The following is a 17,402-nucleotide window of genomic DNA, read 5'->3' as shown; positions in this document are numbered from 1 at the left end:
AAAGGGGAAATTTATAAAGTCACCTTTTACCTTTCTTGCAGCTGTAACGTTGTCCATCATTCCTCTTTTGCTATAACCTATTCAAAAGCAACAACTTTTTTCTTTTTACAATGAAAAATGGGTTCCTTTCATTTCCAAGAAAGGCACATAACACATAATCGGTTTATTACACCACTATATAATTTAAAATTTGAAGTTTTCAGTAATTTCAACAAAAAGGAAGGAGTATTACAGAAAAGTTCAAAAAAATATAAAACTGAAGAGGCTAATCTACAAACAGGATACTTCAATTGTCATGTCAAAGCTATTAATCAAGGATTCTGGAAAACAAAGAAACAGCCCAGATGCCCGAGTAAAAGCAAGAACATACACTGAGGCTTGAAGAGCTTAGAATCGTCGAGTTGCAGAAGTTGAATCAGAAAGAAATGCTTCCAGTGGGGAAATTATTGTGCTAGTTCAGAAAGATGACAAGTGAAAAGTGAAACAGCATCCTGTAAATGATATGAGCGGAGGTCTTCCGGCATGGGTGCCCTAAAAACAGTTTCGAAGCAGATCAGCTGATCCTCGCCTGTCGAACCCTCGCCGCTATCAGAAAGAAGCAGACTGGAGATCTCTTCTGCCATCTTTGAGAACACGACTCTGCAAGATAAAACCATAGAAAAATCCAGGCCTTAGGAAACATGTATGCTAGATTTTGAAAATACAGCAAGGCATTAATAATATGCTTCTTATAATAGTGAAATTCATATGTAGAAATAAATAAACAGAAGAGTTGAGAAGACCAAGCCATGGACTAGCCTAAGGTGTCCAATGGGATAGATATGAGTACCTTGCTTCAACTGATAATTTATTTGCCCGAACTGCCAGAGACTTGTTCAAACGGCTAATAAAGTCAGCACATGCATCATTCTTCTTCTCAAGAGTGTCCTGCCAAATGATCCATCAATATGATTGTGTTAGAAACAATGTCTACTGAATATCGGAATAGATATATGTAACCCATCATTCTTTTGGTCACCTATACAGTTTCTCAAACAAAGAAATATCATTTTCATTGGGATCCACAAAAACATAAGGAACAAGACGAAGAAAATAGAAAAACAGAACAAAGAAAGCCCGTTTCCATTTTTCAATCTTGCTTTCAATAGTTTAAGAAGCATAAGAAATCCATTTTATTCATCAAGGAGTGCCATAGTCGGGAAACACCGTAACAGTGGCTCATATATAACTTCAAGAAACTTCACATAACACCTATTAGTCACCTTCTACACGCTGTTTGTTGATATTACACACGAAAAGTACTAAAAATCAGCACTTTGAGCATGTTTGGAAAGTGAAGCTAAAAATTGCAGGAAAGACAACCAACTCTTTGAATAATGCAAGTGCTCTTTGAACAAAGCAGAACTAAGGAACATCCATTCCAAGCTCAATCAGTATTACGACAGATTAATCAAGCAGAATAAGTATTGAGTATTACAATTATTGCGCAATTCCATAACTGGACCAGTGATCAAGCCAGTCTTTTTAATAGTCATTCAACTAGTGCAGCCAAAACTGTTTATATCTCTTATCACCTAAAGTGATATGTAGCTACTAACTGGCCACTTACTATAACCTAGATCTTGAATTTCGGAGAAAAAGACAAGTAATAAACCAAATAAAGTCCAACTCTAACACAAAGTTAAATATAATCAAATGTCATTTTAAACTTCCTGTAAACAAAATCGATAGAAATGAAATGAGAAGTAGAGTAAAAACTCGTCAAACCATATCTAACATAGTATTTGATCATTCCAGCTAGGTCAATCCAATTTTAAACAATGCATGCAGCCCTGCAGTCATAGACATAGACATAGACATAGACATTACCAGTTCAGTCATGGTGCTATTGTCTTCCTGCATGGAATTCTTCAATATATAGAATGAAATATAAATTCCTCCCCCAAGGTCCCAATCTTCAATCTCCGACTTGTAGTCCTCCATGGATGTTGCTAGCTCCCATATTTCTGCATGCTTTGCTGCATCAAAAAAATAAAAATTACTACTACTTATGGCAAAAGGAAGACCAGAAGAATCACTTTGTTAAATTTTCAAACTAAAAATCCAAAAGAAAAGAATTCCATAGACGAAATCAATGCTCAGGAGTCAGGATAGTTGTTTCATTGTTTGTTAAACAACAGGATGCTAGAGAGCTGCGATCTCTAGCCCGGAAAGAGAGTCTCACCAGAAACATACATATTAATTAAACCAAACTTAAATGGATTCAATCAGATTATACACCAAAAAAACAATCTTTACCTGACAAAAACAAAGACGGAGCAACTGAAGTTAAGAAAATAGAGTGTGCTTTCTGCCAGTTTGCACATGCAAGATAGTGACCTAGAGCCTTTGGAAGGTCCCCAGTGTAACTGTGAAATATTGCCTGTATGAAAAGAAGTGGAGGATATGAGCAGTGAGAAAGAAAGAAACACAGAGTTGCTAACATCAAGGGAAGCTATATAGAGCTACTGCAGTTTTTCTCACAATTAACTACCCATAGCCTACAGAACCCATGATCCAATGGAGACATATGGTCTCATAAGGTACCAGAAACAATGTGAGAGAAAAATTCCAGAACAGGATCATAGAGAGATAAGGCAAAGGCCAAACTTGAATGATCAATATGTGCAAAATAACAGGTTGAAGGAGGGAAAAAACTCACCAAAGCTTCATGCAACCATGCTAAAGGAATGCCTAGACTTTCAATGAATTTCCATTGTGAGTCACTAGTACTCCAAACTTCACAATATTGAAAGAGGATTTCCCTGATAACTGTAGCTTGAAGATAAGGATAATCTTCACGGTGAGGCATATGAAGTACCACATAGATGGCCCAATGACATTGCCCAAGGCAGAGCAACTGAGAAACATATGCCATGTCAAGGACATGTAGATCATTAGAACTAAAAGTGCCAATGGCCTCTAAAACTGCACGCTGATGCCAAATCATGTGATAGTCAAGAGGGTCATATGATGAAGCGGAGGCACTGAACATGGTCTTTAAAGCACCAAAATCATTTTCTTCTCGGGCGTGAAGAAGCATAAGATAATAAGCTAGGTCAAAACGGTTATTCAAAATCCATTTGCTCACATCTTCTATAGGTCCTTCATCTATGTAAACTGGAACAGGGTATGGAGCATCTCCCTCATTCAGAAGCTTCTGGTAAGTGTTAAAAACAACAGGTAATGAAATGTCGGGTGGAAGTTTATACCACATCAACAGTCCTAGGAACCTTTTCCAGTCAATTTTTACACCATGTAAGGCCCTATGAATGTTGCCAGCGAGCAATTCAAGAAGCCTCACCCTATCATCCTCGATAAAACTAAAATCCAGTCCATTCTTTCTCCAAAGATCAAGCTGATGAGCAATATCAGCACGATTGGTTGTGGACCCACCAGCCTGGCTTAAGAGACAAGATAGTCGTACATCCCCTCTAGAAGCAGCAAGCTCTACAGCAGCATCCATCTGTCTTCCAGAAAGAAGCAAAAATATGTGTTCTAGACCACTCAGCTCATATAGCGAACTGATATCTTCTTGTACACGGTGGTGAACGCTCTCTTGCAGCCAATAGCTGAAAGCAGCTCTTCTAATAAGTGGAAGTGCTTCCTGGTCAACATCTGGATAACTTTCCCTCACATCTGGAATCATATCCTCCTCATCCTCTTCAATGAGCTTCAGTTGCCCACCCATTTTCCTTGTTGAAAAGAGAACTTTAATTAATTCCCAAACCAACACTTGGTGCATCAGTAGGACACGAGTATCAGATGATAAGCTTGGAACCTCTAGTTGCTTCTCAATTATGTCTATATAACTCCGACAAATATCTGGAAGAGTCAAGCGGTCGCAAATGAGCTTTTGAAGTTTGAGACTAAAGGTTCCTAGTTCAACTTTTTTTGTTTCACGACTCAAATCCTTGTGAATATTGAGGGGGGAGCTGAAACAAAAGTCAGTAAGTTCCTCCTTAACTCTGTTGCTGTCATCTCTTGTCACTTTGTCAAGTGCAACCTTTTCAATATTTATCACAGAGGATAATACAGCTCGGGAATTTTCACTACCAACAGGCATACCAGAATGCACAAGTATGCCATTTGGGCCCCAACCTACTCGAAAGGATCTTCCCATAAATAGTGCTGCATCAACTATATTACAAGAATGACTGCCAGTTACTGGTGTTTTCTTTGTAAGCTCCAGCTCGAAGCCTTCAGATTTTCTCGTGGTTAGATGCAAACCTTTATTTTGTTGGGACAATAAAATGGCTCCAGAGGAAGTAGAGCTAAAACCACCAGGGTTAAACTCTTTTAAAGCTAATGGAGTCTTGCGAAAGGAAGGGGTATTTGAATTGTGAACTGTCTTCCTCGATGAATGATGCAAAGGAGATCTTGAGGAATCTTTAGCAATAGGTGGATTTTCATATGGATGCCTGCTAGTAAGAGCCTCTACCTCATCTTCCTTGGCAGGAAACCACAACATCCTCATGTCTTGCATTCTGACAGGATCAAGACCAAGATGAGCAGGAAGAGAATGTGAAAGAAGACTCATGTCTGGTGAACCATTGTCCTCATCATCTGATACCTCATCACCATTCATATCTTCAGGATCTTGAGCTCCAGGGGACACATCATCCATTGGAACATCATCTTCATCTTCATCTTCATCAACCAGGCCAAATCTGCTAAAATGTTGTACCAAAAATTTCCATTCACGGTTATCGGGATTAAATGAAATGAATTGTGCCCCTTGACTTTCTGTCTTGCACTTCAATTTTTCCACAATTTTTGCTAACTGCGCCTCATTTAGATTACTCAATGGCTTTGTTTGAACTAGTAGAGTTACTTCAGCTGGCTTGTTAAGACCATGCCCAACCAACGGCTTAGAACTGTCATCTTCGTATATAACAATCTCGCAGTTTCTGAACTTGACAATGGAGTCCAAATCCAAGCGTCTAACATCTGTTTCCCCGATAAACTTAACACATCCATAACCAATTCTTCCAATGACAAAATCTTCAACTCTACTGCAATAACCAGGGTTTGAGAGCTCACGAATAGCCAACTCACTTAAGCATGGTTTTGTGTAGTAATCAGAACAACGGAGGGTTGGTAATGAATTTTTAGCATCATGTAAGACCTGACAGGAGAGAGAAGTATCTGAACCATTTAAAGAAACTCTTCTTCTTTTGTACTGAGACTCATGAATCGAAGTAGGCTTTAGCACAGCTAAATTAACTTCCATATTTAAGCTCAAAAGAATTTCAGCAGCTGAGCTGCAATCCTTGAAACTGTGCTCCAAGCCACTGGTTACAGCACATACTAGTCAAGTTAGCAAGATGGACATACGATCAACATAGTAAAGACACGCCTATACTCCGCACAAGCTAATATAAAACAGAGAAGTTCAATTGACAGAAACAACTTGAAAATTTATTGATACGAACTTTCGATTCAAGAATAATTCACCACACAACAACATATTCAAATCAAGAGGTCAATCTACAAACCCCAATTAAGAAATCGGAGCCCTTTTCAGGAAAACCCTAAAATTAGATCACCAACAATAGCATTCATGCTTTTAAATATTCACAACACACATTGCCAGCAATAACAAAATGAAAAGAAGCAAAATCCGAAAAAAATACCGGAGCTGTATCTAAGAGTTGAAATTGAAGAGGACCTACCGATTTGAACTGGAGCTGTGATTTAGCAAAGTGCAGGAAAATAGCAGTGAGCAACTCTCACTGGGCGGGAGGGGAAATGGGAAAAGAGGGTTTTAGTTTTTGGGTTTTGACAGTAAAGGCGCGGTTTAGGTTGTGAATTTCTCCTGCAGATTCCATGGAAAACGTTTTTACCCCCATTTTTTTTCTTTTTCTTTCTCTCTTTACAAATATAGTTTGATTGGACTTTATTTCTTTCTCCTTTTGAAGTATTTGTTAATTGCAGCAAAAAAGGCAATTTCCCTAGCGGCCCCTATACTCCGGCCCGACATCATATGAAGGGGTTAAATCAGGGCATGCAGTAGCCCGTTAAGGAGGAGGCATTAACTCACTGGTTGTCAGAAGCTCATGTCCCAAACCCTCACACTTGTGCCGAATACTCAGGCCCGACATCATGTGAGGGGTTAAATCAGTGTACGCAGTAGCCCTTTAAGGGGGCCTTAACCTACTGACTGGGAGAAGCCCATCTTCCAAGGCCTCACACTTGTGAGGACATCATGTGAGGGGTTAAATCAAGGTACACAGTAGCCCATTAAGGGGAAAGCCTTTGTGAAATTTAAACTCAGTCTCATTGCAGCAAGATCTGCCCCTCCGTTGCGCTAAGCCTATGCGGGCGAAGTATTTGATAATTTATAATAATTCTAACCGCCTTCAAAATATTGGGCCACCTACCAGATGATTTATGGGCCTTGGGCCTTGGGCCTTTTAAGAATGAAAATATTAGAACTTCAATTTTTAATCCCCAATAACAGATACTCCCATCAGACAACCCATTTTTGTCATCTCAGTTCATACGCCAAATGTGTCTCATTTCATGTTTGTTATAAATATAAGTATATCTCACAATTGAATAACTAATTGCACTCACATTTATTATAAAATTAATACATTAAGATAATATTCATATTTTATCAACTTTTCAACTCATATTTTTTTATATTTCTTAATCTATATCGAAAAAAGATAGACTCCTACTTGTGAATAGAGGAAGGGTACATGCTTAGGAATAGTGAAATAAGGAAGATAGAAGAAATACGTAACGAAAAATAAAAAATAGTAAAAGAAGGAATAAAGATTAAATAATTAAATATATTATTCCTATAATAGATTATTAATGCAATTTAAATTATTTTAGTGGATATCAATTCGGTTTATTATATGGTGAAGTTCAGTAAATGATTTGGAAAATATTGGATTTCCATCTGTTCGAACAAAAATAAAGATGTTGAAGATCTAATGATATCAATAGGCCCTCTTCAAATTGAGTAAATATGGAATAAGGGAACACATTTATTTATTCATCTTATCTTTGTAATTTGCCTCGCACGCGCAATCATCCTTTTACCTTTTTTATGTCGCATACATTTAATTTCTTGAGCCGTGCGTGCTCCGGTGCGAGCTCACGCACAGTGTGCACGGTTGAATTGGTTGGATCCAGTCTGATCCTGTTCTATATATCTTTATTCGGGTTTTCTTTAAATATTAGTATAACTTTTATTAAGAACAATCATCATTTTGCAACAATTATTTGTAATCACAATGAGAATAAAGACAAATCAATCATGATTTTTATTCATACAAGGAATCAATTGTATTCACAAGAGTCAGTTCAGCTGTATAACCTTTTGACATGGGTCAGTAATTGTTAAAAAATACTTGTAAAATTATAGCAACACATTGGACATCACATGACACCAGTCAATTTATTTGTTTTAGCAGTACGAATATGCTATTATTTGCATTATGTTATACTCCTATAATCGAGAGCAACGTAGTATAAATGTATAATACAACATTTACTAATAATTAAGTAGCAACAAATAATTTCCTTGTGGTGGGGTATTCTGGTGCTTTAATAATTATAATACGAAAAAATAAATGAGCAAATTATTTTGCACGAATCTTGTCACGTATTTACTGATGAACAATCATTTCTAATAGAACGAAAAACAATTAATTACATGGTCTACCTTAAAGAAACAAGATTGCTAGCCCCTTTTTTGAAAACAAACTGCGCAAATTTTAGAATAAATTAACTTATATTCATTCGCAAGTATGGTCAGTTAATTAGTGAAAATAACCGGTTTACCGAGTTTAAACAGAATTATAAGAAATACATAATTTTAGAAAAAAGGCTAGGAAATGAACTTTATTAAAGGGAAGACCATTTTTACAAAACATGGCCCCGAGATTCATTTTAGGGTCATATTTATTTGATAGAACAAGATTCATAGTATTCAATCTTATCAAATTTATTACACGAACATCACCTTAGTTCATGAGCAAATTTTAGATTATTTCATTATCTTGCAATCCTGATCAATACCTTAGACGCAGCACAATAATTTACTATATTTCTATTTTAATTTGATATAAATCAGATACATACTAATAATAGAAAACATTTTAATGATTTTAGGAAGGAAACATTTGTTATTGGTTCCTCAAAGTGACACATGAATTTCCTCAATCACGCAGTACTTGTTCAAGTTTCCAAGACTTGATGATATATCAAAGCTCCAACGTCATGCTTTACCAAGATATAATAGTTTTTTTTTGGAGTATAATTTAGTTAATCGATCTAAATCTAATTAAGTCTTCGAGGGTCACATACCTACAGTTAAGATATATATATTTATATACCGCATATACGTATGTCGGTATGTAGATGATTAGTTCTATTAATAGAGTTAATTGTATTTACTTCACATATACTACATGACATGACACCACAATATATGGTATATATATTATTGTACGTTTAAATTATTTTCAGTTCAAGATCTGCTGGTCATGCTGGAAACATATAATATTTGAGGAATTAATCTATAAGTTTGATGTTTATAATACCAAATTGAAATTACTTATATGAGATAAAATTGGATGGAGGATGATGTTTAAGAGTTGACCAAATAATGTTAACTAAAACAAATATTTCACTTCCGCACTCATCAAAAATCTAGAATCACCCACTATAAAGGCAAGTGGAAATTAATAAGAGATGCATATGACCAATCCCAGAACCAGGTGAGGTCGGGTGATCGACCGCCCCCGACCCACTATAAAACAAATATGCATAGAGATGCATATTTGCTAGAAAACTCCACTAAATTCAGCATTTGAAAATGCAACACACCTCATGGTGTGACAACTTACGGGATTAGGGTTCGATTCCATTCTTCGTCTGCCATCCATTATTGTAGACAACGTTGTCGCACCACTTTAGCCTTCCGGCCAATGACATTCTTCTTCAATTGTGTCCAACCTCATGAATTATGTTTTATGGATCTATGATCATATGTGACTAGATACATATGCTCTACGAAGTTCAATATTTTGAATTAGATATATATAGGAAACATGTTAGGGTGACATAATCTTAGGAGTGAATGAAGGGTGGGCGAAGAATCAATATGTTTTGTCGCACTCTTGGATTTTGTGCAATCTAGCATCGAAATAACGGTCAAAAATAGCAGCCATAACCCAACAAACCCACCATTCTGTGAATTCTAGAGAGAGAGGGGCACATGGGCAAGCCCTTTCCTATGTTTAGCATTTTTTATGTGATCTATCACATATGGATTGTCTTCACTTTTTCCTATTCACACTTAAATATCTCACTTATTTAACTCTTTTGTTCCATATACAAATGGAAAGGCCATTCCCCCTTGTTAATGTAATTAGTTAGGAAAAAATACATTTCATCTAATCTTCATTGAAAATCATTGTCATATGCATGTCACCTACTAAATGAACTATCTTCCTAATTATGGAGTATATTCAATGTTACACACTCCAATTTGCCTCCTAACATTGGCCCATGTCGTCATTTTCGAAGAAATTGACACTTATACAAAAGATTGACTCTTCAACGGTAATTTTACTTTTTATTTAAACACATTAAATATTAAAGTAACTTCCTAAAATCTCACGTGATTCAACTTATCATTTCGTGCTATTCAACATATGGTATGTAAAAAACAGATTTTACTAGACACCACAATAGCAAATATTATGTAACTAGAATCCTCTATATCCGAGAAAGACGTGGGATTTCCACAACATAGAAGTATCCTTAAACAAATTAAAGATTCAGAATAATTGTGTAACTATATTCCATTGGAAAAATGAAAGATGAAGATCGAAGAGTGTGGAAAGTCTTGTAGGCCCTACTCCCCTATTTATCTCTCTCTGAAGGCCGCAAAGTTTCCCTACAAAAACACACCACACCCTACACACTCTTCCCCTGCCTCCCCTTCTCCTCTGCTGCTGCTCTCTCTCTCTCTCCCGACACTCCACCAGCCACCTCTTGCTCCACAAAGCCATGGCTCGACCGCAGCAGCGCTTCCGCGGCGTCCGCCAGCGCCACTGGGGATCTTGGGTCTCCGAAATCCGCCACCCATTGCTGTAAGCTCTCATTTCTCCTCATTTTTCTCACTACGTCAGTCCACTTCTAATAATTCTATAAACGATACGAGCTTTAATACAAAATTAAAATAATAGTAAGAAAAACTCAAATATGATGTAAAACAGAACTATTGAGTGTGGACCGAGTTAGAAATGCATGCTACATTCATTTATTAAATATAAATATACAGAAGGGATAATTGTCATTTAAACCAATTTTTTTTGTTGACTTCGGGTAAATATTTATCCTTCCATTTATGACGTCACTGACCATGCAAAAAACTAAAATATTTATTTCAGAAAGACTCGAATATGGCTAGGCACGTTCGAGACGGCAGAGGACGCGGCGAGGGCGTACGACGCCGCAGCCAGGATGATGTGCGGGTCGCGCGCCCGCACGAACTTCGAGTACGGCCCTAGCGAGCCGTACTCGAAGCTGCTGTCGGCGACGCTGATGGCGAAGCTGCAGAAGTGCCACATGACGTCACTCAAGATGTCTAGCAACAAAGCGGTTGGCAGCAAAACAGAGCAACATCAGCAGCAGCCCCACAATCGGACGGCGCAGAATTGTTTGGATGAGAATGGACGGCAGCAGATGATGATCAAGACCGTTGAAGATGATCAGATAGAGCAGATGATTCAAGAGCTGCTTGATTATAGCTCGATTGAGTTATCCTCTGTTATGGACAGCTAATTGCGTCACATTAATTGTAATTTTAGTTTTTCTTTTTTACTTTTTTTTCTACTATGTTATTTACTTCCACATATTTCTTGGCTGTCACTTGTTGTTCAACCCGACATGGCTCTATGTAATTAGATGTGCCCCAAAATGTTAGCAATAAAATTATTTTGTCTAAGCACTCTCTTGAGCACTTACCGACATGCTCGATGGCTGAAGCATGGCATTGCGGGTTGTTGAGCACGCCGTGCTCTCACCCTGCAGTCTATAAGAGCACAACACTCCTTTACCGGCCATCAAAGTTCAGAGTTTGACATTATTTTATTTCTTTCATTTTTTAATAATACTAACTATATTTTTTATTTTATGACAATCAACAAACTTAATTTCCGATTTAGTCGTTCACAAAAATTATTATCTTTCTATTTCGGTAAGTTCCTATTTATATTAAAGCGAGCCACAATCTGCTCTAATAAACTTCAAATCCATTTTTTTCATTCTTTACCAATTCTTTAATCATATACATATTTTAATACGCAAGAATTGCTAGTACTATTCAAAATAGGTGAATGCTGTGTTTTTAATACTCAACATTGCCCTCTACATAATAGTGATACTAACATCTAAATTTTAAAAAAAAACATCTAACTATAGTGGTAGTTTTCTTTCACGTGAATGACACTAGAAAATGTCATGTCAAATTAAAACGGAGCAAGAAATTAATGTCATTTTCTCCTCTTTGGGTTGAGTAGTAATTGATGACATTCCAAATTTAATGATATTGTTATGATAATAAACACCAATTATAAATTAATTATATATGTGAGAATGTATAGACTTATTGTGAAGTCCCACTTATAACTGAAAGCATTTGTAATAACACCTGAAAACAGCTGCTCCTCACTATCAATGCTTTACTAGTTTATTTTTCTCACTTTTTGACTCTTACACAGAGACGAGACGGCAATATTATTATGAATCTAAACCTTTGTGTTTTTCCAAAATGAGACAATATATTATATCTAGGTTTGATATTGTCGCAAAAGCCAAATAAGGTGGAACCTTAATCACGCGCATTCATAATTCATTTTGACTATTTTTAATCCCTACAACTTCGTTTTTGCTTTACCTCGCCATTAATTTCAAGTTTATGTCTCATCAATGTTCCCTAATTCTCTCCACACCACAAAGGGATCGAATTTTAATATTCCATGTTTTCCCCTCTCTATACAGCAATCAGGGGCAAACACACAGTTTTTTTATAGAGACTTTATTTTTTTTTTTTAATTTGGTAGTAGTATTTAAAATGTCAAAGAAGAATTTTCATATGATTTGTATTATTTTATTCGGTAACAGGATTTTTTGCACGATATATATAATATAAAATATTTATTAATACCCCTATTAAAAAAAATTGAAAAAAAGGCAGAGTCCCCCTTGAGGCTTCCATTTGCGCCTGCAAATACTATCTTAATTACTTGTACATAAATATTCAAAATCCAAACAATGTTCACACAATAAACAACACAATCATCTACAAAACCAAGCAACCGAAGAAAAGTACGATAATGATAAATAACAAAAATCTCTACGAAAATAAATAAGTTATTAAAGCCTTGAATGGGATATTATTATTTTGATCTTTTTGTTGGGTATCGGTGGTGCACACCCGAACTCCACATTAATATGATATTGTCCGCTTTGGGCAAAGCCCTCACGGTTTTGCTCTTGGGGTACTCCCCAAAAGGCCTCATACTAATGGAGTTGGGATAGCCCATTTATATGCTTGCAACTCTTGTCTATTCTCCGATGTGGGATATGGTTTGCTTCACCACAATCCTCCCCTCAAACCAAGACCACCAAACCAAGACCACCAGACCAAGACCACATGTTACAGGTCACCAGGTCACCACAAGTCTTGGTCGAGCTCACGGAGAGACATCGGAGAACTTGCAAGCGCAACCCACCGAACCCCGAGCCACACAGGCCCAGCCCCTGAACCAGGGCTCTGATACCACTGTTGGGTCCCGGTGGTGCACACCCGAACTTCACATTAGTATGATATTGTCCCCTTTGGGCAAAGCCCTCACGGTTTTGCTCTTGGGGTACTCCCCAAAAGGCCTCATACTAATGGAGTTGGGATAGCCCATTTATATGCTTGCAACTCTTGTTCATTCTCCGATGTGGGATATGGTTTGCTTCACCACAATCCTCCCCTCAAACCAAGACTACCAGACCAAGACCATATGTCTGTGCCCCCATGTTATAGGTCACCAGGTCACCACAAGTCTTGGTCGAGCTCACGGAGAGACATCGGAGAACTTACAAGCGCAACCCACCGAACCCCGAGCCACACAGGCCCAGCCCCTGAACCAGGGCTCTGATACCACTGTTGGGTTCCCGGTGGTGCACACCCGAACTCCACATTAGTATGATATTGTCCGCTTTGGGCAAAGCCCTCACGGTTTTGCTCTTGAGGTACTCCCCAAAAGGCCTCATACTAATGGAGTTGGGGTTAGCCCATTTATATGCTTGCAACTCTTGTCCATTCTCCGATGTGGGATATGGTTTGCTTCACCACAATCCTCCTCTCAAACCAAGACCACATGTCTGTGCCCCATGTTACAGGTCACCAGGTCACCATAGGTCTTGGTCGAGCTCACGGAGAGACACCTGGTGACCTGTAACATGGGGGCACAGACATGTGGTCTTGGTCTGGTGGTCTTGGTTTGAGTGGAGGATTGTGGTGAATCAAACCATATCCCACATCGGAGAATGAACAAGAGTTGCAAGCATATAAATGGGCTATCCCAACTCCATTAGTATGAGGCCTTTTGGGGAGTACCCCAAGAGCAAAACCGTGAGGGCTTTGCCCAAAGCGGACAATATCATACTAATGTGGAGTTCGGGTGTGCACCACCGGGAGCCAACAGTGGTATCAGAGCCCTGGTTCAGGGGCTGGGCCTGTGTGGCTCGGGGTTCGGTGGGTTGCGCTTGCAAGTTCTCCGATGTCTCTCCGTGAGCTCGACCAAGACTTGTGGTGACCTGTAACATGTGGTCTTGGTCTGGTGGTCTTGGTTTGAGAGGAGGATTGTGGTGAAGCAAACCATATCCCACATCGGAGAATGAACAAGAGGTGCAAGCATATAAATGGGCTATCCCAACTCCATTAGTATGAGGCCTTTTGGGGAGTACCCCAAGAACAAAACCGTGAAGGCTTTGCCCAAAGCGGACAATATCATACTAATGTGGAGTTCGGGTGTGCACCACCGATACCCAACACTTTTCATATCCTCTAGAGAAACATTCATCAAATCTACATGACTACAACTGTAATTATACCATAATTACTAATTCAAACCTCGATATAATATTTTCACATGATAGCACTGTTTTCAATGATTTAAATCTCACACGCTATTTTCTGTAATGTAAATTGGGACTTCACGTAGACTATATTTTCATCCTATCAATATCACAACTCCAGCTTCCCACCGTGAAATTTTCCCCAAAATAGATACAGGGTGCTTGACTTTTACAACTATGATTTTGACTAAAGATGATACATAGCCGCAATTTTAGGATTTTTGACTGGTTTTAGTTTTAGCTGCTTCAGTTATCGGTCTTTCGATCGCTCAAGATTAAATTATCTCGAGACTGAATTGATTCGAAATCATTCGAAATTAGTATTGTTATATGAGAAAAATCAAAACTTATTAGTCAAGATTAGTTTCGAGATTAAGTACAAATCATATTTAATCAATCTAACTGTCAAATTTTCGTAATGAGTAGTAGTAAATATTTTTTTTAATTATTATTATTTTTTTATTTTTATTATATACAATACTCCGTATATATATAATAAAAATAATTTTATTTTATAACAAGTAATATTAAAACTCCCCAGAAGCATATTGCCAACTTGATTGGACTAAGTTGAATTTAAAATCGTGAGTCCATAATAAATGGATTACATTTTAAATTTAAAGTGTACAATACGTCCAAATTGAACATGAAGCAATTAATAGATACTACTACAATACTTATTTATTGGTGGGCGCCTTTATTAATAATTTAATATATTCCTCGCTAGAGACATGCCAAATTGCCAATACCACTTGAATTGCAAAAAAATTACCATGTCCTGAATTGGAAAGGGGTCCTTGGTCACCTGTATAAAAAATAAAAAACTAATTGATTAATGTAGTATTATTACTCATTAAAATAAATAATAGTATATTTATGTGTTTACTTGGAGTAGGTGACAGTTTACTTTATAACTCTATAGTCAGGGGCGTAGCTAGCCTATGTCTAGATGGTGCAATTGCCCCTCCTCACCCCCACTCATCCTTCTATATTTTGGTACAAATTTCCAAATATATATCAACTTCTTCACTAAATATCCCTTATTAAAATTCATAAAATTACATTGGATATAATTTTGCCCCCTATGGCATGATATTCTGGCTACGCCCTTGTCTATAGTCAATATTATTTTTACTCCCATGATTTATGCATGTTACTAGTGAGGCCATCCTATGATTTGGGGGAGTTTTGAATTATAACTTATACATTTGCAGTATGATAAATTAAATACTATTTGAAAGATTAAATATACTATGATTCAACAAAATTCAAGATCCTTTATTTCATCAAGCTACATACAAAATATATATCATCCAATGATCCAGAGCGTATATCATATTGTACTTTATAACATACTATTTGTGTCTATTATTTAAAATACTTATTGAGTACATCAATAGAGTAACAAAGTTATACTCCCTATAATTAATGAAGGTGATATAAAATGAAAACGCTTAGACACTTCACTTCTAATCAACAGTCGAAATTCCAGTTATATGTGGTTAATAGATTATATTTATGTCTTGTTTCGTCTTTATGCTTCGATCTAATGCGATTTAACCATTCATTGATCACATTAGATGAAAGCATAAAGAAAAATCAACACTCGATTCAAAATCACTAAACCTCTACGAAATCGAAACATTCATTGCATAAGGCATGTTTATGTTATTTTCAAGCAAAATACCCATTGCTTCGTCACTTGTGTATGACATGTGATAGCAAATATTTGAGGGTGCAAAACCATGTTACTCGTAGACTTTCCCACACAGTTTTGGATTTTATTGGCCTTGAAATGGGGCTTGATGAGTCGGCGAATTTTTGGTGTTTGTAAAATGCTGGTAGAGAAAGCAGATCACGACACGGTGGATTTACGTGGTTCGATTTACTGAGGTAAATCTACATCCACGGGAAGAAAAGAGGGCAGAGTTGTATTGCTTGATCTGTTTTCTACAGCTTACAATACAGACTTGCTATTTTGTATTTTTCTCTCGAGATTGAGAGAATGTCTAGAAGCCAACCCTATCTATCTGATCTAGGTTCTATTTATACAAAGGACCAAGATCGTGGCATGCAGCTATTTACTAGGTAGTGGATGTCGTGGAGATCGTGGCGATCTTGCATGGGTCCACTATCCTGCATGAGTTAATGACTGCTTGACACCACTAAATAGATCGTGGGTGTAGTGGAGGTCGTGGAGGTTCTGCATGAGTCCACTATCTCCCAGTTCGGTCGAATACTGAGACCGAACTGCTGAATTATTGCCGAGCAGCTTTTGCCGATCTGAGAGTAGAGCTTGATGCCGACCTGAGAGCAGAGTTTGATTAGTTGGCTTTTACCGAGCTGTAGGCTGGGGCCGAACTCTTTGGTTGTGCCGAACTGAACTCTTTAGTCATGCCGGACTGATACTCTTTGGTTGTGCCGAACTGAACTCTTTCTTGGGCCTTAGGCTGATGGGTTTTACTGCTGTTGGGCTTGTTTAGTACGTACTCCATCATCTACCATCCTTTGATAAGTGGCTCCGGCATTCTTTAAACCGAATGGCATCTTTTTATAAGCGAAAATGCCGAAATCGGTAATGAAAGCTGTTTTCGGAGCGTCACTCTCATCCATCAACACTTGGTGATATCCTTTGTACAAATCAAGAAAACAGAAAATTTCGAAGCCGATCAAAGCTTCTACTTTTTTATCTATATTCGGAAGGGGATAGCAATCTTTAGGACAGTGCTTGTTTAGATCGGTAAAATCTATGCACATCCGCCATCCTCCTTCTTTTTTCTTGATCATCACAGGATTGGCCACCCAGGAAGGATATTTCACCTCGAATAGTACATCCGCTTTTAGTAATTGGCGGACTTCGTCATGGATGACTTGGCTTCTTTCTGCCGCAAAGAGTCTTTGCTTCTGTTTTATCGGCCGGACTGAAGGATCAATATTTAACCGATGAGTGATTACCTCGGGGGGCACTCCGGTCATGTCCAACGGAGACCATGCAAAGACGTCTTTATACTCCTTGAGGAGCTGGATGGTTTTTTCCCGGAGTAGAGGCGTTCCTGCGAAGCCGATCTTGACCGTTCTGGATGGATCCTCTTCGTATAACTGAACGGTCATTGAGTCCGGCTCTGAAGTGACTTCGGTCATCTCGCTTGCTTCTGACTCCGGTTGCTGTGATTGCTATGCTTGATGGTGCCGAACTGAAT

The 17,402-nt window shown here is 37.8% G+C and overlaps 2 protein-coding genes across 2 annotated transcripts; one reads left to right on the top strand and one right to left on the bottom strand.

Moving 5' to 3' along the window:
- Positions 1-179: 179 nt before the first annotated feature.
- Positions 180-5,904, bottom strand: LOC121797921 (nuclear pore complex protein NUP96-like). The gene is made up of 6 exons (XM_042196701.1): positions 5,715-5,904; positions 2,702-5,333; positions 2,299-2,422; positions 1,870-2,018; positions 830-927; positions 180-639 (listed from the first exon to the last, which is right to left on the bottom strand). Exons 2-6 carry the CDS (start codon positions 5,270-5,272, stop codon positions 444-446), a joined length of 3,138 nt encoding a protein of 1,045 aa, XP_042052635.1. The 5' UTR covers positions 5,273-5,333; positions 5,715-5,904; the 3' UTR covers positions 180-443.
- A 4,047-nt stretch (positions 5,905-9,951) lies between these two features.
- Positions 9,952-11,014, top strand: LOC121799244 (ethylene-responsive transcription factor ERF003-like). The gene is made up of 2 exons (XM_042198571.1): positions 9,952-10,157; positions 10,458-11,014. Exons 1-2 carry the CDS (start codon positions 10,075-10,077, stop codon positions 10,849-10,851), a joined length of 477 nt encoding a protein of 158 aa, XP_042054505.1. The 5' UTR covers positions 9,952-10,074; the 3' UTR covers positions 10,852-11,014.
- Positions 11,015-17,402: the final 6,388 nt, after the last annotated feature.

Source organism: Salvia splendens, chromosome 4 (assembly GCF_004379255.2).
Source record: "Salvia splendens isolate huo1 chromosome 4, SspV2, whole genome shotgun sequence".
Classification (NCBI taxonomy): Eukaryota; Viridiplantae; Streptophyta; class Magnoliopsida; order Lamiales; family Lamiaceae; genus Salvia; species Salvia splendens.
Note: the sequence above shows the minus strand (reverse complement) of the source record. Positions and strands in the feature narration are given on the sequence as shown.